This window comes from Salvelinus namaycush, chromosome 2 (genome assembly GCF_016432855.1).
Source record: "Salvelinus namaycush isolate Seneca chromosome 2, SaNama_1.0, whole genome shotgun sequence".
In the NCBI taxonomy this organism is placed as follows: Eukaryota; Metazoa; Chordata; class Actinopteri; order Salmoniformes; family Salmonidae; genus Salvelinus; species Salvelinus namaycush.
In genome coordinates, this window is record NC_052308.1 from 27,994,756 (window position 1) to 28,019,710 (window position 24,955).

Below are 24,955 nucleotides of genomic sequence, written 5' to 3' on the forward strand. Positions count from 1 at the left end.
TATATAAAAGAAACTTGATTGATTGAACTTGATCTGTAGGCTAATAAACTGCATGCTTTCCCTACCAGACATAATGGAAGGACCATACATGTCATCACGTGACTCCAAGTTTACTTCGATATAATGGTTACTATATCAGTATTTGCGCATAAAAGCGTTTCTACCGATATTTCTAAAATACTTCGACACAAAAGATCCCACCTTGTCTAGCATATTTAGTTTTGTTGACATTTGGAAAGTTTACCAAAAAATATTCTCTTTCTATCAGGCCTGTCATTACATGTTTTATCCAACATGTACTTTACTAGCATACAAAGGTTGGATGGAAAACTGGTTAGAGTTGGGTTTCCTAGAAACAACAGAAGTTGTCCGATTTGCTGTTGGTGCATGTACTTCGACCCTGACTTTACTTGTCCACTTCTGTCTACAGTCGAATTACCACTCAAACACGCCAAATGAGAGAAGTGAAATATTCTTCCAAAATCTAAAGGCACAACCTAGAGTCGAACCAATGTCTTAAGTAGTTGAACATGTTATTACCATAACCTTGTTAAAGTGACACATTTTCATTTTTGTCAAAAACAACTTTATATGAAATGAGTGCCTCTGATTTGAAGGCCAGTGGTGTAATGCACTTAAGTAAAAGCACTTTAAAGTACTACTTAATTAGTTTTTTGGGGTATCTTTACTTTACTATTTATATTTGACTACTTTTACTTCACTACATTCCTCAAGAAAATAATGTACTTTTTACTCCATACATATTCCCTGACACCCAAAAGTAGTCATTACATTTTGAATGCTTAACAGGATAGAAAAATTGTCAAATTCATGCACTTATCAAGAGAACAACCCTGCTCATACCTACTGCTTCTGATTTGGCAGAGTCACTAAATACAAATGCTTCATGTTTAAATAATGTCTGAGTGTTGGAGTGTGCCCCTTGAATATCCGTACATTTAAAAAACAAGAAAATTGTGCCTTCTGGTTTGCCTTATATAAGGAATTTGAAATTATTTATACTTTTACTTTTGATACTTAAGTATAGTTTTGAAATTACATTTACTTTTGATACTTTAAGTATATTTAAAATCAAATACTTTTAGACTTTTGCTCAAGTTGTATTTTACAGGGTGACTTTCAATGTGGCACCCAGTTCAATGCGGCCTCTGCATGCCTTCGCATCCCCTGAAATTGCGTCACACCCTCCATATCAAGCATTTTAGGATCAAGCATAAATGGGATTTTAGATCCGATTACGTGTTTCTACGCATGAGTTTGGGTAGCCAATGTCGCCATAACATCGCTATAAATGTGCTCGGGTATTTCTATTGGAGAAGCAGTTTTAGCCTATCTTCATACTGCACTGTCTTTAATATGTTTGATATTAGTGTTGTCAAAGCCTACTTTCTGTAGATTACATGTAAAATGAGCACAATTCTCACATAGATTTTTGAAAAGTAGCCTACTTTTTGTGCTTACAAAGTTGTTTTAAAACACGTGTTTGTAGTTCCTCGTTCACAGACAAGTTAAGAGCTCATTCCGGAAATGGTAGGCCAAATCGTGATGTCAAGACTTTAAAAAGGCTAATGCATTAAACGCACATAGCCTAATTAAACCAAGCTCGCAAACAATACATCAAAACTAATTCAGAACCAAGTAAAATGGCAATAGACTGTTCTAGGCTGACTAAAGTACCGTGTGTATATATATATATAATTATATTAAATTATATTAATTAAATTATATATATATAATTTACCACATCAAACTCTTCTCGATCACTTCTGTACAAAATGAGAGGTGCGTTTAAAGTTACTGTACCTGTTGAACCTCAGTTGTGGAACCAGTGGCTTCATTCTGCGGAGCCTGTGCGCGAGCTTGGAGATGCTTCCCTGTTTAGTAGCGGAGCCAGATTAAAATGTAACTGCCTGACTCTACTGCTGTTGGATTGGACAAAGAAAATTAGGTAGCTATAACCCGTTCTATATCAATATGAGGAAAACGTTCGATGTTAATCATGGGCCATGATAGGATAATTATTGATTATAAAAATACAAATAATTCAACAAAGTGTCCACCTATCTAGACTACTAAACTTCGTTTTTTTAAGCAGACTCACTGCAGAGCTATGGGAACATTATACTAATGTTCTGTAGACCTATAGTGGACTGACTGAGACTTTAGTACCTATACCTTTTTATGACTAGGCCTAGGCTATTGATGATCCGATGTTAGTGTGTTTACTGTTTAATGATTTTTGCATTATGTGTAATGATTAAGATCATGTTTTCACCTATTCTTTCCCGTAACTAAGGTAAACGAAGGAGATGAGGCCACTAGACTAGACTATTGTGATACAGCCCTGGACTGCATGAAAACAGTGCCACTGTGTGGCTAACAGTGAGTAGTGCACATATTGATTGGGCCCTTGGAGAAAAAGGATCTTGGAATGAGCCTCACATAAGGTTTTAAAGGGAGTGTCACTTTCGAAGTTTACCAGTACACTACCAGAATTTTGTTAACTTTCAAGGATTTTATGTAATTTATCACAAGTGGCCCTTTTGGTTACTTCAGATTATCTCAGTTATCTGTAATTATCTCTGGCGCTCTGTGTGGCTGGCCTTCTCACATGTAAAATACAGTTGAAGTCGGAAGTTTACATACACCTTAGCCAAATACATTTAAACTCAGTTTTTCACAATTCCTGACATTTAATACTAGTAAAAATTCCCTGTCTTAGGTCAGTTAGGATCACCACTTTATTTTAAGAATGTGAAATGTCAGAATAATAGTAGAGCATGATTTATTTCAGCTTTAATTTCTTTCATCACATTCCCAGTGGGTCAGATGTTTACATACACTCAATTAGTATTTGGTAGCATTGCCTTTAAATTGTTATACTTGGGTCAAACGTTTCGGGTAGCCTTCCACAAGCTTCCCACAATAAGTTGGGTGAATTTTGTCTCATTCCTCCTGACAGAGCTGTTGTATCGGAGTCCGGTTTTGTAGGCCTCCTTGCTCACACATGCTTTTTCAGCATTTTCAGCCCGCAATTTTTTTATAGAATTGATGTCAGGGCTTTGTGATGGCCACTCCAATACCTTAAACTTCGTTGTCCTTAAACCCTTTTGCCACAACTTTGGAAGTATGCTTGGGGTCATTGTCCATTTGGAAGACCCATTTGCGACCAAGCTTTAACCTCCTGACTGATGTTTTGAGATGTTGCTTCAATATATCCACATGATTTTCCTTTCTCATGCTGCCATCTATTTTGTGAAGTGCACCAATCCCTCCTGCAGCAAAGCACCCCCACAACATGATTCTGCCACCCCCGTGCTTCACAGTTCGGATGGTGTTCTTCGGCTTGCAAGCATCCCCCTTTTTCCTCCAAACATAACAATGGTCATTATGGCCAAACAGTTCTATTTTTGTATCATCAGACCAGAGGATATTTCTCCAAAAAGTATGATCTTTGTCCCCATGTGCAGTTGCAAACCATAGTCTGGCTTTTTTATGGCGGTTTTGAAGCCGTGGCTTCTTCCTTGCTGAGCGGCCTTTCAGGTTATGTTGATATAGGACTTGTTTTACTGTGGATTTAGATACGTTTGTACCTGTTTCCTCCAGCATCTTCACAAGGTCCTTTGCTGTTGTTCTGGGATTGATTTGCACTTTTCGCACCAAAGTACATTCATCTCTAGGAGACAGAACGCGTCTCCATCCTGAACGGTATGATGGCTGCGTGGTCCCATGGTGTTTATACTTGCGTACTATTGTTTGTACAGATGAACGTGGAGGCGTTTGGAAATTGCTCCCAAGGATGAACCAGACTTGTGGAGGCCTACAATTTTTTTTCTGAGGTCTTGGCAGATTTCTTTTGATTTTCCCATGATGTCAAGCAAAGAGGCACTGAGTTTGAAGGTAGGCCTTGAAATACAGGTACACTTCCAATTGACTCAAATTATGTCAATTAGCCTATCAGAAGCTTCTAAAGCCATGACATCATTTTCTGGAATTTTCCAAGCTGTTTAAAGGCACAGTCAACTTAGTGTATGTAAACTTCTGACCTACTGGAATTGTGATACAGTGAATAATAAGTGAAATAATCTGTCTGTAAACAATTGTTGTAAAAAATATTTGTGTCATGCACAAAGTAGATATCCTAACCGCCAAAACTATAGTTTGTTAACAAGAATTTGTGGAGTGGTTGAAAAACGATTTTGAATGACTCCAACCTAAGTGTATGTAAACTTCCGACTTCAACTGTATATCAAATAAGATCATATAAAATAAAATGTATGACAGCTTTTTTTTTTACTAACTTTTATTTATTTTACTATGTCAATATGTCTTTGTTAATGTGTTGGCACCAAAACAGAGTTAATTGAAAATGCCTTTGTTGATTAATGCTTTTAACTAATTAGGCTATTTTCTCTTTAACCATATGGTCTATCCACTAGAAACTCATGAACAATATGGACACAGATATAGAACATTTATACTATATATGAATACATTTAAAAGTTATTGAAGTATAAATTACCAAAGTTACCCAAGATTGCCATAGATAACATGTTAATTACCAAAATTACTAAATGTTCTGGTAACTTTGTTAAAATACTGGTAGCTGTGCAACCCTACTCACACATGAAACACAGAGCTCGACATCACAAAACAACTAGTTAAATCCGTATAAAAAGTAGGTTGCCTTTATTAGAAGCCGGGAAACCAAAATGTCATCAACATCATTGTTGTCGTTAATACTTTAAGACCACAATATTGCCTTCATCATCATCATTACCATCATCGTCGCTACTCACTTTTCCACAACATGCAAAATATTCAACAGTTCAGCGTTCCCATTCCACAACACTGACAAAAGCTTCTCGGCGCAATCACCTGTAAGAATCACAATTTTGCTTACATTTACATTGCCAGTACAATTTAAGATACATAGAAAAAAACAAATGAAAAGCAATATAAATGCAGGGATACTGAAGAAAGGATGGGAAAGAAATAGTAAATCCATTGTTTATCATGGTCACGTGTTCATGTTAAACAGGGGGATTCAAATCTGGGCCTGGAGGTACAGAGCACTACTGGTTTCAATCCTTCCCCTGATTCAAACCTCTTACCATGTAAGAGAGTTCTCTGGCCAACCAGTGACATGAATCATTCGATTAACTAGCAGAAAAGAAGCCAGAAGTATGGACCCTATAGCCCTGTGTGGGAGCCCCTACTGCCTGGACACAGAAACCCCACACAGTACAAGCATTCAGTGTCATTCAGGAACATGATACAAGCCCTATACTAAGATGACCAATCCAAATCAACTCCTAACCCGAAGGCCCATGTGTAGCCAAGGCTTGAATAGGCAATTTGGTAATCAATAACGTTTGATTTTTGTCATCAAAATGTGCTAATACCCATCTTTGATCTACAGAAGTGCTTAGACCTATTGGGGCCAGTTTGGAGTTGGGCATATCAACACTTGTCCACTGCCGTCAGGAGGGTACCAGGGAAAGTGCACCAGAACCAAGGTTCGCTTTGGGTCTGCAGAAACATCTTCTAGGGCACATATCTGCAGTCTTGAGCGATTTGGTACTGGTCAGAACATCATTGGGTCTGACGGATAGGTCCAAAAATATATACATACAGTGGTCCCTTGGTTTAAAAACAGCTTTGATCTCAGTCAGCTTGGTCTTCTATTTCATTATTTTCTTTGATGACAGACCCCCCCCCCCATGTCATCCTCTAATACTGTTAGATCTATGGCTTCAGTTGGTCAACATCCGAGGCAGAGCACTCATTTTCTGAATTCCAAAGCGACCACTAGCCCCAACACCCTAGGCACTCCTGTAGGCCGGGTGGAATAATTTCAGATCTACAGGTTTAGTATTCACCCTAACATCCCTCCAATCCCCATGCATCACACCATACCAAGAGCTCTAGTTTAGTAGTACCAAGGGAATATAAGGCAATAAGAAACCGAGTCAATCTTTAAGCGCCCAAACTTGTTTTAATTACTAGTAGCTTTAATTCTCAGCGAAAACAATAATGAACCCACAGACCAAGAATGCTTTACAATACCATAGGTTTGGCTCAAAAATATTTTTCAACCCAGGGAGGAGTAACAAACATTCTCTTGCACTCATTTCATGCCTTCTCTTTCACTTCTGCCCTTGTACACTCCTATTTGCAGATCTGAAACAACCGGGAAGGCATAAGCAGTGGTTTGACCTAGATTCCTTCATATAGAGTACCACAGTATGAGTCATAATACCTAGCGGTCAAAAAAGGAAATGGTTCCAATCGTTTATCCACCATTCATTTTTCCCATAGTGGATTTTAGAAACACTTCAAATAAAATAAGGACGGTGTTTTGTGTAGGCGTACCCTGGCGTGACGTTTTGATAACGCTGTGAATCTCTCTAGGACAATGTGACTTAATATATTGGCCTGTATTTACCCATCTAAAATTAAATGCTAATTAGCTGCTAATGTGGATATCATAAAGAACTACAAATGCCATGATGATCTGGAAGACCCCTGAATCGAGGCAAAAGGTAAGAATCTCTGGGTTAACTAATAAATTGGCAAAATTTATTTAAAATGGACAATTCTGTGAACTGTCTTGTGGAAGTTTTACATTGACAATTTACCTGTTAGCAAAGATGTCAGCTTGAGATGACATGCAGGAGCTTGCAGGGATTTGTAGTCTTGCTAATGTCTACTTTGATGCTAATTAGCATTTTCAAATCAGAGTAAATAGAGCCAAATATAATGAATAAGTCACCTTGTCTGAGAGATATTTACATGGTTATCAAAACATCGCCAGTGTAAGCCTAAACAAAACACAGCCCTTATTTTAAGTGTTTCTAAAATGTATGGTGGAAAAACAATTGGAACCATTTCCGTTTGACCGCTGGGTATTATGGCACCCTGTGGGGCTCTATTGCTGTCACTTATCCAGTCCTATCAGATCTGTGAAGGGCAGAATAGGGGAAATGCAGCTAGTGTTTATTGGTTGTAGAGCAGAGCAGAGGTATAGAGCAAAACATAAGCCGGCATCACTGTTGGCTACATCAACATCCTGACTTCTTCTCTGTCTGAGGTGAATGAGCCGTGTGTGTGTGAGAGAGGGAAGGAGTAAGTATGAGCTGAGTGCAGGAGGGAGAGCGCGTGAGATGAGCGATAGAATGAGAGAAAAGGAGAAGAGTGGAACAGAAAGGAGTTGCTGGGTCTGCTCTCCCAGCAGAAAAACAGATGGATAGGGTCGACTTTTCTTTTTAAAATCAAGATACATTTTATTTATTTTCTTAAAAAAACAAACATTACAAAAAATCTGAATAGAGAATTGAAACAAAGTAACAACAAAAATCATTTTAGGGGCTCTCAAAAAAACAACTCTCGATTCAATTAAAAAAGGCTTGTGGATGCCTGGCACAAAGGGTTGAACAATGAAAGGATGCTCTGGCCATGCCAGGGTAGTGTGTGTGTTGGCATGGGTGTATGGTTTATGCTTGTGTCATGCCCAGCAGAGACAGCCAAAATCTCAGAACCACAAACCAATGGTAGAGGGTCTAGGGTGAGGAAACACCAAACCCCCTGAGCGTGTGCTCCATCACAACCACACACTGGTAGTACCAGCACACAGCAAACAGACTCTTAGGGCTGATCTAGGACCTGCTTCCACAACCCCCCCTCTCAAGACATAATTAACCGTTTACAGCTCAGAGCAATCTCTCTGTTTAAAGCACAATAACACACTACTACTCCAAAGTGATCTTCAACTCTGTTCCTTGTACTATGAATGTACTGTTATATTGAATATCATGTAAAAATGTGTTGGATGTGCGCTGACTGTTATTTGTCCAATGCCAATTATTCTGCCTATTTGCTTTATAATAAAATCAAAACAATTGATCTCAAAGCACGACTGAACAGTTACATATTCAATAACAAAACAAGCTTTGTGTATGTGTTATAGTGAAGGTCTTTGACACAGGGCCAGAGCTTAACTTCGGAGTTGGTGGAAATACAACAGCATTAATTCAAAGTTAACATTTAAAATAACCGTAAAACCTTCCTTAAAACGTATTGTGTTTGAGTGTTTAAAAAGCGCTTTGTCAGTGTCGGCACAGCGCTATGGGGTGAGTGGGCACAGGACCTAAGGGAGAACAATCTAACACACTTACATATCCTCCCTCCGAGTCTCCAGTGTGGCCTTCTCTGATTCAGTCAGCATTGGGCTGTAACTAAACCAATGGGTATTGTGGCACAGTGAATAAAAAAAAAAAACAGTGCTTTGATTGGACAACAGCAGTCCACTGAGAAACCAGGATAGAGATGGAAACCCTAACCCAGACAGGCTGAACAAACCCAGGGCAAACCCAATCACTGATCTAACACTACTGGATAGGTCAAGCAAGGGTTATACTACATAGCTTTCACCTATCCAGTCATGTCAGACCAGAGATTACATGGGGAGGAGGGGAATGGAGAACTCAGCAGATAAAGAAGATGGGTAGAATATATATATATATATATTTTTTTAATAGAAGGCTCACTTACACACACATCAGCCTGCAGAAAGAAAACGAGTGACTCCACACTTCAATCGACTGTTGAGGACAGATGTCCACTAGCACGGAGCTCTCAGAAAGGCAAACTAACAAAACCTAAAGAACCGTTTTCTGAGCTTCACACAGACTTGTGTAGGAAAGACTAATGCAGTCACTGCGGAGAGGGAGATGAAAAAGAGAAGAGAGGTGTGCCAGTAGAGGTGTGGCTGAGCAGAGGGGACAGTGATGGAGGAATGGGACATGTTCAGAGAGATGGAGTAAAATCTCACTTGTACTTTCCTTCCATCCCTCACAGCCATATGGTATGCATGTTCTTATGCACACAGATACGATGTCCTCAGTCAGTCAGTCATTACGGGAAGCCAGACACTAAACAACAAACACTAAACAACAAATCCGCACGAGGTTCAAACCATTGAGCCAGGCCACCAATGAAACCAAAATAAACTCTAAACCAAGAGAAACAAAAACTTGAGAAGGTAAAGAGAGAGGGAAGGGGAGGGGGGGGAGAGAGAGAGAGAGAGAGGTGGGACTTCTGTGGGTCTAGTCTTCCCCAGAGGGCACATCCTCTTCCGATCCGTCCTCCTCTTCCTCTTCCTCCTCCTCCTCATCTTCCTTTTCCTTCTTCTCCTTCTCCTTCCCGGGTGCCTCCTTCGTTTTCTTGGGACTGGGGGAGGAGTCTTTCTTCACCACCACCTCCTCCTCCTCCTCTTCCTCCAGAGGGCTCTCTGGCTCCTCCTCTTCCTCCTCTTTGGGCGAGCTCTTCTCCGGGGCCTTGGCAGCACTGGGGCGACCTTTACCCTTTCCTTTCATTGGGCTGGGGGTCACTGGGGGAGGAGAGGCACACACAAAGTTATGGATACACATTCATTCAATGAAGTTGAGGCTGGGAAGATACTTACACATTATCTGAAAAAAGCATTTAACAACCGATGCTTGCAGTTCTGAAGAATATGGGTGATTGATTCATGGTGAGCGGTCCTACCAGTGGCCTTTAGTCGTGGTTTGGGGGATTTCTTTTCCTTCCTTTCTGGCCGGCTCCGTTTGATCACCTTCTTGCTGCTCCTCTTGTTCTTGGAGCGGCCATAGTCACTATCATCATCATCCTCAACCATGAAGTCTTCATCACTGCCCGACTCATCAGCTAGAGAGAGGAGGACGAGGTGGTGATTATTGGTAATTTCACCTGACAAATACACTACATGGCCAAAAGTATGTGGTCACCTGCTCGTCAAACATCTCATTCCAGAATCATGGGCATTAATATGTAGTTGGTCCCCCCTTTGCTGCTGTAACAGCCACCAGTCTTCTGGGAGGCTTTGCACTAGATGTTTGAACATTGCTGCGGGGACTTGCTTCCATTCAGTCAAAAGAGCATTAGTGAGGTCGGGCACTGACGTTGGGCGATTAGGCCTGGCTCGCTGTTGAAGTCAGGGCTCTGTGCAGGCTAGTCAAGTTCTTCCACACCGAACTTGACAAACCATTTCTGTATGGACCTTCCTTTGTGCACAGGGGGCAGTGTCATGCTGAAACAGGAAAGGGCCTTCCCCAAACTGTTGCCACAAAGTTGAAAGCACTGAATCATCTAGAATGTCATTTAACACTATAGCGTTAAGATTCCCCTTCACTGGTACCAAGGGGCATGAACCATGAAAAACAGCCGCAGACCATTATTCCTCCTCCAGCAAACTTTACCGTTGGCACTATGCATTCAGCCAGGTAGCATTCGCCTGGCATCCGCCAAACCCAGATTTGTCCGTCGGACTGCCAGATGGTGAAGCGTGATTCATCACTCCAGAGAATGCGTTTCCATTGCGGCGAGCTTTACACCACTCCAGCCGGCGCTTGGCATTGCGCATGGTGATCTTAGACTTGTGTGCGTGCGGCTGCTCGGCCATGGAAACCCATTTCTTGAAGCTCCCGACGAACAGTTCTTTGGAACTCAGTAGTGAGTGTTGAAACCGAGGACAGACCGTTCTTACACGCTACAGCACTCGGCAATCCCGTTCTGTGAGCTTGTGTGGACTATCAATTTGCGGCTGAGCAGTTGATGCTCCCAGACGTTTCCACTTCCCAATAACTGCACTTACAGTTGACCGGGGCAGCTCTAGCAGAGCAGAAATTTTACAAACTGACTTGTTGGAAAGGTGGCATCCTATGACGGTGCAACGTTGAAAGTCACTGAGCTCTTCAGAATGGGCCATTCTACTGCAAATGTTTGTCTATGGAGATTGCATGATTTTGACAATATTGCAACATTATTTTTGCTCGAGTTTGCAGTTTATATGCACACACACTACCGTTCAAAAGTTAGGGGTCACTTGGATATTTCATTGTTTTTGAAAAGCACATTTTTTGTCCATTAAAATATAAAATTTATCAGAAATACAGTGTAGACATTGCTAATGTAGCTGGAAACAGCAGATTTTTTTAATAGAATATCTACATAGGCGTACAGAGGCCCATTACCAGCAACCATCACTCCTGTGTTCCAATGGCACATTGTGTTAGCTAATCTAAGTATATCATTAGAAAACACTTTTGCAATTATGTTAGCATAGCTGAAAACTTATCCTGATTAAAGAAGCAAGAAAACGGACCTTCTTTAGACTAGTTGAGTATCTGTAGCATCAGCATTTGTGGGTTTGATTACAGGCTCAAAATGGACAGAAACAAAGGACTTTCTTCTGAAACTCGTCAGTCTATTCTTATTCTGAGAAATGAAGGCTATTCCATGCATGAAATTGCCAAGAAACTGAAGATCTCGTACAAGGCTGTGTACTACTCCCTTCACAGAACAGCGCAAACTGTCTCTAACCAGAATAGGAGTGGGAGGCCCCGGTGCACAACTGAGCAAGAGGAAAGTACATTAGAGTGTCTAGTTTGAGAAACAGATGCCTCACAAGTCCTCATCTGGCAGCTTCATTAAATAGTACCCGCAAAACAAGTCTCAACGTCAACAGCGAAGTGGCGACTCCAGGACGCTGGCCTTCTAGGCAGAGTTGCAAAGAAAAAGCCATATCACAGACTGGCCAATAAAGTAAAACATTTAAACGTGTTAACCCTTGCAAGGCTGCCGGCCCAGACGGCATCCCTAGCCGCGTCCTCAGAGCATGCGCAGACCAGCTGGCTGGTGTGTTTACGGGCATATTCAATCAATTCCTATCCCAGTGTGCTGTTCCCACATGCTTCAAGAGGGCCACCATTGTTCCTGTTCCCAAGAAAGCTAAGGTAACTGAGCTAAATGACTACCGCCCCGTAGCACTCACTTCTGTCACCATGAAGTGCTTTGAGAGACTAGTCAAGCACCATAGCACCTCCACCATACCTGACACCCTAGACCCACTCCAATTTGCTTACCGCCCCAATAGGTCCACAGGCAACGCAATTGCAATTACACTGCCCTAACCCATCTGAACAAGAGGAATACCTATGTAAGAATGCTGTTCATCGATTACAGCTCAGCATTTAACCCAATAGTACCCTCCAAACTCGTCATTAAGCTCGAGACCCTGGGTTTCGACCCTGTGCAACTGGGTCCTGGACATTCTGACGGGCCACCCCCAGGTGGTGGGGGTAGGAAACAACATCACCACCCCGCTGATCCTCAACACTGGGGACTCACAAGGGTGCGTTCTCAGCCCTCTCCTGTACTCCCTGTTCACCCATGACTGCGTGGCCATGCACGTCTCCAACTCAATCATCAAGTTTGCAGACGACACTACAGTGGTAGGCTTGATTACCAACAACAACGAGACAGCCTACGGGGAGGAGGTGAGGGCCCTCGGAGTGTGGTGTCAGGAAAATAACCTCACACTCAATGTCAACAAAACTAAGGAGATGATTGTGGACTTCAGGAAACAGCAGAGGGAGCACCCCCCTATCCACATCAACAGGACAGTAGAGGAGAAGGTGGAAAATTAACCTCAAGAGGTTGAAGAAATTTGGCTTGTCACCTAAAACTTTTACAGATGCACAACCGAGAGCATCCTGTCGGGCTGTATCACCGCCTGGTACGGCAACTGCTCCGCCCACAACCGTAAGGCTCTCCAGAGGGTAGTGAGGTCTGCACAACGCATCACCGGGGGCAAACTATCTGCTCTCCAGGACACCTACACCACCCAATGTTACAGGAAGGCCAAAAAGATCATCAAGGACAACAACCACCCGAGCCACTGCCTGTTCACCCCGCTATCATCCAGAAGGCGAGGTCAGTACAGGTGCATCAAAGCTGGGACCGATAGACTGAAAAAGCTTCTATCTCAAGGCCATCAGACTGTTAAACAGTCATCACTAACATTGAGTGGCTGCTGCCAACATACTGACTCAAATCTGTAGCCACTTTAATAATTAAAAACTGGATGTAATAAATGTATCACTAGTCACTTTAAACAATGCCACTTTATATAATGTTTACATACCCTACATTACTCATCTCATGTGTATATACTGTACTCTATACCATCTACTGCATCTTGCCTATGCCAATCGGCCATCGCCCATCCATATATTTATATGTACATATTCTTATTCATTCCTTTATACTTGTGTGTATACGGTAGTTGTTGTGAAATTGTTAAGATTCCTTGTTAGATATTACTGCACGGTCAGAACTAGAAGCACAAGCATTTCACTACACTCGCATTAACATCTGCTAACCATGTGTATGTGACCAACAAAATTTGATTTGAAAAAGAAAAGATTAAGACGGGCAAAAAACACAGATACTGGACAGAGGAACTCTGCCTAGAACGCCAGCATCCCGGAGTCGCCTCTTTACTGTTGACGTTGAGACTGGTGTTTTGCGGGGTACTATTTAATGAAGCTGCCAGTTGAGGACTTCTGCCAGTTGAGGCGTCTGTATCTCAAACTAGACACTCTAATGTACCTGTCCTCTTGCTCAGTTGTGCACCGGGGCCTCCCACTCCTTCTATTCTGGTTAGAGACAGTTTGCACTGTTCTGTGAAGGGAGTAGTACACAGTGTGGTACGAGATCGTCAGTGTCTTGGCAATTTCTCGCATGGAATAGCGTTCATTACTCAGAACAAGAATAGACTGACGAGTTTCAGAAGAAAGTCCTTTGTTTCTGGCCATTATGATCCTGTAATCGAACCCACAAACGCTGATGCTCCAGATACTCAACTAGTCTAAAGAAGGCCAGTTTTCTTGCTTCTTTAATAAGGACAACAGTTTTCAGCTATGCTAACATAAATTGTAAAATGGTTTTCTAATGATCAATTAGCCTTTTAAAATGATAAACTTGGATTAGCTAGCGCAACGTGCCATTGGAACACAGGAGTGATGGTTGCTGATAAAATGGGCCTCTGTATGCCTATGTAGATATTGCATAAAACATTTTTTGAAAGAAATCTGCCGTTTCCAGCTACAATAGTCATTTACAACATTAAATGTCTACAATGTATTTCTGATCAATTTGATGTTATTCTAAAATGAAAAAGTGCTTTTCTTTCAAAAACAAGGACATTTCTAAGTGACCCCAAACTTTTCAACGGTAGTGTGTGTGTGTGTGTGTATAAAGAAAAAAAAATGTGATAATATCGTGATAATACCCTGGCAATTACCCTGGCAAGTCCCTGGCAATTCCAAGATGTACTCTTAAGGAGCCTAATGTTACCGATACTTCTTAAGGTTCAAGGACCTTGTTATTTTCAGCGGTAGACGGGCACTGGCAGGCAAAACAGACAAATACATCTAAACGCGAATCTATTCTCAATTGCAATACGGTTCTAGAACCATAAATCCCTTTAATTTCATATCACATCAAAATAATTTCACAAATGCAAAATACACACTTAAGACCAGCCTTATCACATTTGCAGCCAACGGTATTTTTCTGTTAGACACAGGTATTCGGTATGGAACGCCGTTTGGGTCTTTGCGTGTCAAAAAAGTTACGTCAAATAACACAATTCTATTATAGAATGTTGTGTGTGCTGAATTTTCACGTGCAAGGCAAGCGCCAACACTATCAGTAGCACTGTCAAAGCTGTACAAACAAACACACACCGGCCACGAACGATGTGTTTACAATACCGCGCTTGTAATAAGGACTGATTTAAATCGCCCGCAACTTCTGGGGTAGCTAGCTAGCAATGACCAGTAGAAACTGCAGTCATTTTCATTATTCTTAACAATGATTTAGGAATCCTTGTATGTAAGTATTAGCTAGGTAGCCACTTGTTGTTCGCCTATTGAAATTGTACTTCAGTTCATGAAAACAAAATAGCTAGCCAGCTACTTAACCCGGGTTGCCCAAAGCTGACGTTATAAGCAGCCAGCTAGCTTCACCTGGCTAGTGAGGCTCAACCGGACCGGGATGTGTTGCGAAGCTAGCCACAATAAAGATTAGGCACAATAGTGGAATTTGCAGATTGCCTTCAAAATAAAAGTACCTCTTTGAAAGTGATGGTTACAATTGGTGGAATCATGCCATATTTATACTAGATCATGTTAAACAAGGTTGGAATGTGAAGCAATGAAATATCAGTCTACTCGGTGACACCCACAGAACACAACTTAAGAGTTTACGCAAATATTAGCGTTGTAGCTCTTATCGCAGGACTGACTGTGTGAAATGACCTACCCAGTCAGCCTATTGTGTGCATGGACATTCATATTGCACTGTACAGCTTTACCTAAGGATTGGGGATCAATGAAATGGGAAATGAGCTCACTCAATACCAAAGAGATTTTTCCCCAACGTTCTCAGAGTTATCAGACTCCAAAACATCCATGCAGTATTGTTTCTCATCGGGAATAGTGTTCAATACACATTGGTTGACAATAAATGTGGCTCAATTCACAGTTGTTTCAGAGTCCCGCAATCACATGCTGACGAGACCGGACATGTCGCATGCGCGAGCGTCGCAAAATAAATGTAGAAATCCATGTTATTCAATTATTGCACCCACACTGCTCGCGCGCGCCAACGAGCGTCTGCGATGCCAAGGGCTAAAATAGAAGTCTTTCCTAGGGGGCTGCTCCCTCTGCTGTTTCCTGAAGTCCACGATCATCTCCTTTGTTTTGTTGACATTGAGTCCGAGGTTATTTTCCTGACACCACACTACGAGGGCCCTCACCTCCTCCCTGTAGGCCATCTTGTCATTGTTGGTAATCAAGCCTACCACTGTAGTGTCGTCTGTAAATTTGATGGTTGAGTTGGAGGCGTGCATGGCCACGCAGTCATGGGTGAACAGGGAGTACAGGAGAGGGCTGAGAATGCACCCTTGTGGGGCCCCAGTGTTGAGGATCAGCGGGGTGGAGATGTTACCTACCCTCCACCTGGGGGAGGCCCGTCAGGAAGTCCAGGACCCAGTTGCACAGGGTGGGGTCAAGACCCAGGGTCTCGAGCTTAATGACGAGTTTGGAGGGTACTATGGTGTTAAATGCTGAGCTGTAGCTGATGAACAGCATTCTTACATAGGTATTCCTCTTGTCCAGATGGGTTAGGGCAGTGTGCAGTTGGAGTGGGTCTAGGCAAATTGGAGTGGGTCTAGGGTGTCAGGTAGGGTGGAGGCGATATGGTGCTTGACTAGTCTCTCAAAGCACTTCATGGTGACGGAAGTGAGTGCTACGGGGCGGTAGTCATTTAGCTCCGTTACCTTTGCTTTCTTGGGAACAGGAACAATGGTTGCCCTCTTGAAGCATGTGGGAACAGCAGACTGGGAAAAGGATTGATTGAATATGTCCATAATATGTCCATAAACACACCAGCCAGCGCATGCTCTGAGGACGTGGCCGGGGATGCCGTCTGGGCCTGCAGCCTTGCGAGGGTTAACACGTTTAAATGTTTTACATCACGTTGGCTGCAGTGAAGGAGAGCCCGCAAGCTTTGGTAGCGGGCCGTGTCAGTGGCACTGTATTGTCCTCAAAGCGTGCAAAGAAGTTGTTTAGTTTGTCTGGGAGCAAGACATCGTGGTCCGCGACGGGGCTGGTTTTTGTTTTGTAGTCCGTGATTGACTGTAGACCCTGCCACATACCCCTCGTGTCTGAGCCGTTGAAATGCGACTCCACTTTGTCTCTATACTGACGCTTAGCTTGTTTGATTGCCTTGGAGGGAATAGCTACACTGATTTCGGTCATGTTTCTGATCACCTTGCCCTGATTAACCTGTTGAGGATAGAGGGCGCTATTTTCACTTTGGGGAAAAATCGTGCCCAATTTAAACGGCCTCGTACAATATGCATATTATTATTACTATTGGATAGAAAACACTCTCAAGTTTCTAAAACCGTTTGAATTATATCTGTGAGTAAAACAGAACTCATTTTGCAGCAAACTTCCTGTCAGAAAGTGAAAAATCTCAAATCGAGGCTCTGTTCCAGGGCCTGCCTACAAATGTGCTTGATATCTATTAGTATACATGCACTTCATACGCCTTCCACTAGATGTCAATAGGCTGTGAGAGGTGAAATGGGGTTTCTAGGTATTTCTATGGTCAAAAGATAGAGCTTGGAATGACATGACCCCAGAATTCCTTTGTTCAGGAAGCGCATAAAGGTCACCAGTATTGGCTTCTGAAAAGCATTCGTTATAGACGTCTTTAATCTCCGGCTTTGATTTTATTTGATAAATGTGAAAATATCATCGTAAAGTATGTTTTTTCAATATAGTTTTATTAGATTATTGAATTTTTTTCGGGAGTTTAGGCGTGTTGCGTTCTTTGCGTTTGGTGACGAAGGAGAGCTTAGTGCCACTTGGCTAGTTTTGCTTGCTCATTCGAGAGGGAAAAATGCCATTCTAAAACCAAACAATGATTGTTCTGGACAAAGGACCACTTGTACAACATTCTGATGGAAGATCATCAAAAGTAGGACCCATTTATGATGTTATTTCATATATCTGTCGAACATGTTTACTTTTAGTTTGCGCCCAGATTTTGGGCGCTCTCTCGCAATAACGTAAGCTGCATGTCGTAATGAAGTTCTTTTTAGAATTCTAACACGGCGATTGCATTAAGAACTAGTGTATCTATCATTTCCTATACAACATGTATTTTTTAGTAAAGTTTATGAATAGTTATTTGGTCAGAATAGGTGAGTGTCAGAAAAATATCCGGACATTCTGGGAAAAAGATGCTAAGTTTTCAGAATGTATAACCACGGATTTCAGCTCTAAATATGCACATTTTCGAACAAACCATATGTATTGTGTAATATGATGTTATACGACTGTCATCTGATGAAGTTTATGAAGGTTAGTGAAAAAATTAATATCTTTTGCTGGTTTATCCGCTATCGCTAACGTGCCTATTGCTATCGCTAACGTGCCTTGATGAATGAATGCGGTTGTGTGGTAGGCTATTGTAGTAAGCTAATATAATGCTATAATGTGTTTTCGCTGTAAAACACTTTTTATTTTTTTAAATCGGAAATATTGGCTGGATTCACAAGATGTTTGTCTATAATTTGCTGTACACCATGTATTTTTCAGAAATGTTTTATGATGAGTATTTAGGTATTTCACGTTGGTCTCTATAATTACTCTGGCTGCTTCGGTGCTATTTTTGATGGTAGCTGTGATGGTAGCTGCAATGTAAAACTGATTTATACCTCAAATATGCAAATTTTTCGAACAAAACATAGATTTATTGTGTAACATGTTATAAGACTGTCATCTGATGAAGTTGTTTCTTGGTTAGTTTGGTTGGTTCTTGGTTAGTTTGGTTGGTTTTGTGCATGCTACCTGTGCTGTGAAAAATGTCTGTGCTTTTTTGTATTTGGTGGTGAGCTAACATAAATATACGTGGTGTTTTCGCTGTAAAACATTTTAAAAATAGGACATGTTGACTGGATTCACAAGATGTTTATCTTTCATTAGCTGTATTGGACTTGTTAATGTGTGAAAGTTAAATATTTCTCAAAAATATTTTTGGAATTTCGCGCTCTGCCTTTTCAGTGGAATGTGGGAGGAGTTCCGCTAGCGGAACCCCGGGGCTAGACAGGTTAAAAGCAGTGGTTCGCGCTTTCAGTTTTGCGCGAATGCTGCCATCAATCCACGGTTTCTGGTTGGGGAATGTTTTAATAGACGCTGTGGGTACAACATCACTGATGCACTTGCTAAAAAACTCGCTCACCGAATCAGCGTGTTCATCAATGTTGTTGTTCGACGCTATGCGGAACATATCCCAGTCCACGTGATTGAAGCAATCTTGAAGCATGGAATCCGATTGGTCGGACCAGCGATGAACAGACCTGAGCATGGGTGCTTCCTGTTTTAGTTTCTGTCTATAGGCTGGGAGCAACAAAATGGAGTCGTGGTCAGCTTTTCCGAAAGGAGGGCGGGGCTGGGCTTTATATGCGTCGCAGAATTTAGAATAACAATGATCCAGGGTTTTGCCAGCCCGGGTCGCGCAATCGATATGCTGGTAAAATTTAGGGAGCCTTGTTTTCAGATTAGCCTTGTTAAAATCCCCAGCTACAATAAATGCAGCCTCAGGATATGTGGTTTCCAGTTTACATAGTCAAATTAAGTTCTTTCAGGGCCGTCGATGATTCTGCTTGAGGGAGAATATATATGACTGATTATGATCGAAGAGAATTCTCTTGGTAGATAATGAGGTCGGCATTTGACTGTAAGGTATTCTAAGTCAGGTGAACAAAAGTACTTTAGTTCCTGTATGTTATGATCACACCACGTCTCGTTAATCATAAGGCATACACCCCCACCCTTCTTCTCACCAGAGAGATGCTTGTTTCTGTTGGCGCGATGCGTGAAGAAACAAGGTGGCTGTACCGCTTCCGATAGCGTGTCTCGAGTGAGCCATGTTTCCGTGAAACAAAGAACGTTACAGTCTCTAATGTCTCTCTGGAAGGCAACCCTTGCTCGGATTTCGTCTACCTTGTTGTCAAGAGACTGGACATTGGCAAGTAGTAGGCTAGGGAGTGGAGCGCGATGTGCCCGTCTGCGGAGCATGACCAGAAGACCGCTCCGTCTGCCCCTTCTGCGGCGCCGTTGTTTTGGGTCGCCGGCTGGGATCCAATCCATTGTCCTGGGTGATGGACCAAACAGAGGATCCGCTTCGGGAAAGTCGTATTCCTGGTCGTAATGTTGGTGAGATGACGTTGCTCTTATATCCAATAGTTCCTCCCGACTGTATGTAATAAAACCTAAGATTTCCTGGTGTAACAATGTAAGAAATAACACATAAAAAAACTAAATACTGCATAATTTCCTAGGAACGTGAAGCGAGGTGGCCATCTGTCGGCGCTGACAACTTAACAAATTGTCTTTTGTTGGTTTTATATAACATTCCAACCTCATGGCATAATTGTACTGTTTATTTGCATCACTGTCAATGGCATAATTTCATTTTGTAGGCTAACCGCAAAGTCGACTATTGTGGCTAATCCTTATTGTGGCTAGCTTCACATATATGGGTCCCGACCACCATTAATCAAATCAAAAACCATCTTATAAATGAAGGTCATTTTAGATGACGACACCAAGTTATATAGTTAGCTAGCTAACTATAGCTACTGAAACAGATTGCCGTTTTGCTATGTTTTTGGGGAAGAACATTGTTTGCATCCATCAGCTAGCTAGCTTTTTTATGACCAGCACTGTAGGCGCGCGAGACAACTTTACCAGCATCATAGCATACGTATCGATGAATCGTTGTGACATATGAAATACGAGTGAGTGTTATCAATGTGTAATAACCACGTAAAAAATGTGAACACGTTAAATTATTATGTGACGTGCAGTCATATTCAGGTCCTGATTGGTCAAAAATGTTATTTGACACATCAAATAGTGTTATTTGACGTGTATCCTTTTTGACATGCAAAGACCCAAACGGCGTTCCATAATTCGGATCATGCTAGATAGCTAAATAGCACAGGTGGTCCCTCTGTCTTAATTAAACAAGCGCTGGAACATGGAGATATGGCCTGTGGGAACACTAACCCTATCAAAGGTGTCTCCATTAACCTTTTTTATGATTTACGCTATATGAAAGATAAAGGTCCTTATGCTTCCAAAACCGTGTGTCAAGCGATGCGTGTTAATGTTCAAACCGAACATCGGGGCTCTTAACAAAACTCCCCCCATACAGAAGACACCTTCGTAGTGCTGGGCGGTATGCTGTATTTTACATTATAACGGTAATGATGCATAAACCTGTTTGGGTTTTTAGTTTACCTTCTACAGCGGGATTTGAATGTTTGGTTTGTTACATGGAATACGCTGTGTGTACCTCCACTTTTATAGTTTACTTCGCTAATTGAGTCATCTCTCCAAATGCCACTTCCCACACAGACTTAGCCCCGCCCCGTCACTCAAGGAACGCATTTGTTATTCCTCGACCCCAAGACACTTGCGTTCAGTCTGCATGGTCATTACAGCACATATAACAATGTTGATGACAATGACATTTTCACTTTGCTTCTTAATATAAATCCACTAGCTTACTACAATTACCTTATTCGTTTGTGTTTCTTACAACTGCAAACAGCTAGTTTGTCTTTTCTTGAAGTTGAATTGAACAGTATAAAACAATCAGAATCAAGAAAGACCCATTTAAATCACTCAGAATGTATGTGTTGCCACCCTAGGGTCATGCACTAAGCAAATTTTATACAGACAATTATTTAAATTTTTTTAATACCGTGATATTATATTTTGGCCATATTGCCCAGGCCTATGCCTTCAATTCAAAGACTTATTTGTAATGTAATGGAACAAAGTCATGATCAAGGGCTAGGTCCGGGTAGGCCCGTTTTGTTTTGAGTGGTTGACTTACGGTCTGCGAAGGCCTCCTCCTTGTCTTCGCGTTCCTCGTCCTCACTGCCTCCGTCTCCCAGCAAGATCTCTCTCTGTTTAGACACAGCCTTGGTGGCAGCCTGGCGCACCGTACGCACCTTACGACTCACCTCCTCATCACTGTCATCTAACACACAGAAATGTGTAGCCAGGTTATAAACACACAGTCATATTATAACTGGCTTACACACAGACACCTCAGTGTATGAGTCTTACCTGCGGGTCGTTTTCTCTTGGGTGTCCTCTTAGTGGGCTTTGCCACCTTGGCTGTCTTTCCCTTTTTGCCTTGTTTAGCTTCGTAGTCGCTCCCTCCATCCTCGTCATCTTCCTCTCCAAAGTCATTGTCTTCATCACTGCCAAAGTCATCTGCAACCAAACAGAAAAACATTACCAGTAGCCCAGTCACATAACTCCTGGCCACTAGCCTGGGCCCCTTCCCATAGCCCTAGTCCCCTTCCGTCCTTGATAGTGTTTTCCATTAGCGCCGGCTAAATCCGCCAGTCACAGACAAATTTCTACTTTGACTTCATATTAATTAGGCTACTTTCCATTTTAAAAGTTTCAAGTCACTAGTCTGTCGAGCACTCTCCCGCTAGAATGAACGATATGCATCTTCTAGTGATCTATTCATTAGGCGCCTGTCAGTCACAAAGCGAGCGATAAGAGGGAAACTCAGTCTGCCGTCTGTTCCGCCTCCGGTACAATTTGAGTGCGCTGTGGTTGGATGCAGTCAAATGTCTTTACAAGGAGGGAGAGCATGATGCTTGTAAATTTGCACATCCTATGTAATGTAAGTGGTAATGATGAGTCAGTTTACTTAGCTGAAATATTAATCCAATATTTGCAGCATTTTGCCAAAAATGGACTACATCAAGATCTGGGATTCCCAGGCAGACCCATATATTTGTATTTTATCAGAAACATGGTTAACCTGTTGAGGATAGAGGGCGCTATTTACACTTTGGGGGAAAATCGTGCCCAATTTAAACGGCCTCGTACTCTATTCTTGCTCGTACAATATGCATATTATTATTACTATTGGATAGAAAACACTCTCAAGTTTCTAAAACCGTTTGAATTATATCTGTGAGTAAAACAGAACTCCTTTTGCAGCAAACTTCCTGTCAGAAAGTGAAAAATCTCAAATCGAGGCTCTGTTCCAGGGCCTGCCTACAAATGTGCTTGATATCTATTAGTATACATGCACTTCATACGCCTTCCACTAGATGTCAATAGGCTGTGAGAGATGAAATGGGGTCTCAATCTCTTTCTATGGTCAAAAGAGACAGCCTGGAATGACATGACCCCAGAATTCGTTTGTTCAGGAAGCGCATAAAGGTCACCAGTATTGGCTTCTGAAAAGCAATCGTTATAGACGTCTTATATCTCCGGCTTTGATTTTATTTGATAAATGTGAAGATATCATCGTAAAGTATGTTTTTTCAATATAGTTTTACTAGATTATTGAAATTTTTTCGGGAGTTTAGGCGTTTTGCGTTTGGTGACGAAGGAGAGCTTAGCGCCACTTGGCTAGTTTTGCTTGCTCATTCGAGAGGGAAAAATGCCATTCTAAAAACAAACAACGATTGTTCCCGACAAAGGACCCCTTGTACAACATTCTGATGGAAGCTCAACAAAAGTAGGACCCATTTATGATGTTATTTCATATATCTGTCGGAACATGTTTACTAATAGTTTGCACCCAGATTTTGGGCACTCTCTCGCCATAAAGTAAGCTGCATGTCGTAATGAAGTTCTTTTTAGAATTCTAACACGGCGATTGCATTAAGAACTAGTGTATCTATCATTTCCTATACAACATGTCTTTTTTAGTAAAGTTTATGAATAGTTATTTGGTCAGAATAGGTGAGTGGCAGAAAAATATCCGGACGTTCTGGGAAAAAGATGCTACGTTAGCACAATGTATAACCACTGATTTCAGCTCTAAATATGCACATTTTCGAACAAAACATAAGTGTATGTATAACCTGATGTTATAGGACTGTCATCTGATGAAGCTTATCAAGGTTAGTCAAAAATTATCTCTTTTGCTGGTTTGTTACGATCGCTAACTTTTGCTGCTGGTAAATGGCTTGTGTTTCTGGCTATTGTGGTAAGCTAATATAATGCTATAATGTGTTTTCGCTGTAAAACACTTTTTTTTTTAAATCGGAAATATTGGCTGGATTCACAAGATGCTTGTCTTTCATTTGCTGTACACCATGTATTTTTCAGAAATGTTTTATGATGAGTATTTAGGTACTTCACGTTGGTGTCTGTAATTACTCTGGCTGCTTCGGTGCTATTTGTGACGGTAGCTGTGATGGTAGCTGCAATGTAAAACTGATTTATAGCTCAAATATGCACATTTTTCGAACAAAACATAGATTTATTGTGTAACATGTTATAAGACTGTCATCTGATGAAGTTGTTTCTTGGTTAGTTTGGTTGGTTCTTGGTTAGTTTGGTTGGTTTTGTGCATGCTACCTGTGCTGTGAAAAATGTCTGTGCTTTTTTGTATTTGGTGGTGAGCTAACATAAATATACGTGGTGTTTTCACTGTAAAACATTTTAAAAATCGGACATGTTGACTGGATTCACAAGATGTTTATCTTTCATTAGCTGTATTGGACTTGTTAATGTGTGAAAGTTAAATATTTCTCAAAAATATTTTTGGAATTTCGCGCTCTGCCTTTTCAGTGGAATGTGGGAGGAGTTCCGCTAGCGGAACCCCGGGGCTAGACAGGTTAACTGAAAAAGTGGATTCTGAGGTTACTATTGATCGTCTTAGAGTACTCGTGCTGATAGAACGGGCAACGGTGATGGTGTTGCCACCTATACAAAAAGTCACCTTCCTGTGTCTCTTAACTTATTATGGCTGCAGGGGCAGTATTGAGTAGCATGGATGAAAGGTGCACAGAGGTGCCCAGAGGAAACGGCCTGCTCCTCAGTCATATTTGCTAATATTTTCATATTATTATTAGTATTGGATAGAAAACACTCTGAAGTTTCTCAAACTGTTTGAATTATGTCTGTGAGTATAACATAACTCATATGGAAGGCAAAAACCGGAGAAGTTTCACTTCCTGTTTGGATTTCTTCTGAGGGTGCTAGATTTTCAACCAAGCTCTCATTGAAATTACAGCGAGATATTGATGAGTTTTCACTTCCTAAGGCTTCCACTAGATGTCAACAGTCAATAGAACTTTGTCTGATGACTAATGTGAAGGGGGGCCAGGAGACAGGAATTAGTCACCACTGCCACGAGCTGACCATGCTTTGACCACGCGCGTTCACGTGATAGGCATCTCCGTTCCATCGCTCAACTGAAGTCAATCTAATTCTCCGGTTGGAACGTTATTCAAGATGTATGTTAACCTTTTCTCAACAGGGGGTGCTGTTTTCACTTTGTAAAAATTTCGTTCCCAAATTAAACTGCCTCGTACTCAATTCTTGCTCGTACAATATGCATATTATTATTACTATTGGATAGAAAACACTCTCTAGTTTCTAAAACCGTTTGAATTATATCTGTGAGTAAAACAGAACTCAAGTTGGAGCAATTTTCCTGTGAGTAAGTGAGAAAT

General features: G+C 41.5%; 1 protein-coding gene across 2 annotated transcripts in view; it reads right to left on the reverse strand.

The window, feature by feature from the left end:
* Positions 1-6,824: 6,824 nt before the first annotated feature.
* LOC120060850 (nuclear ubiquitous casein and cyclin-dependent kinase substrate 1-like) overlaps positions 6,825-24,955 on the reverse strand; it is a 30,436-nt gene continuing 12,305 nt past the window's right edge. The window contains exons 5-8 of one of the 2 annotated variants that reach the window (XM_039010266.1): positions 21,585-21,734; positions 21,349-21,495; positions 9,571-9,729; positions 6,825-9,412 (exon numbers count right to left, since the gene is read on the reverse strand). In XM_039010266.1, the coding sequence (XP_038866194.1) occupies positions 9,129-9,412; positions 9,571-9,729; positions 21,349-21,495; positions 21,585-21,734 (740 nt within the window). In that variant the 3' untranslated portion in view covers positions 6,825-9,128. The remainder of the gene's footprint in view (positions 9,413-9,570; positions 9,730-21,348; positions 21,496-21,584; positions 21,735-24,955) is intronic. The other variant, XM_039010271.1, reaches the window with a different exon arrangement.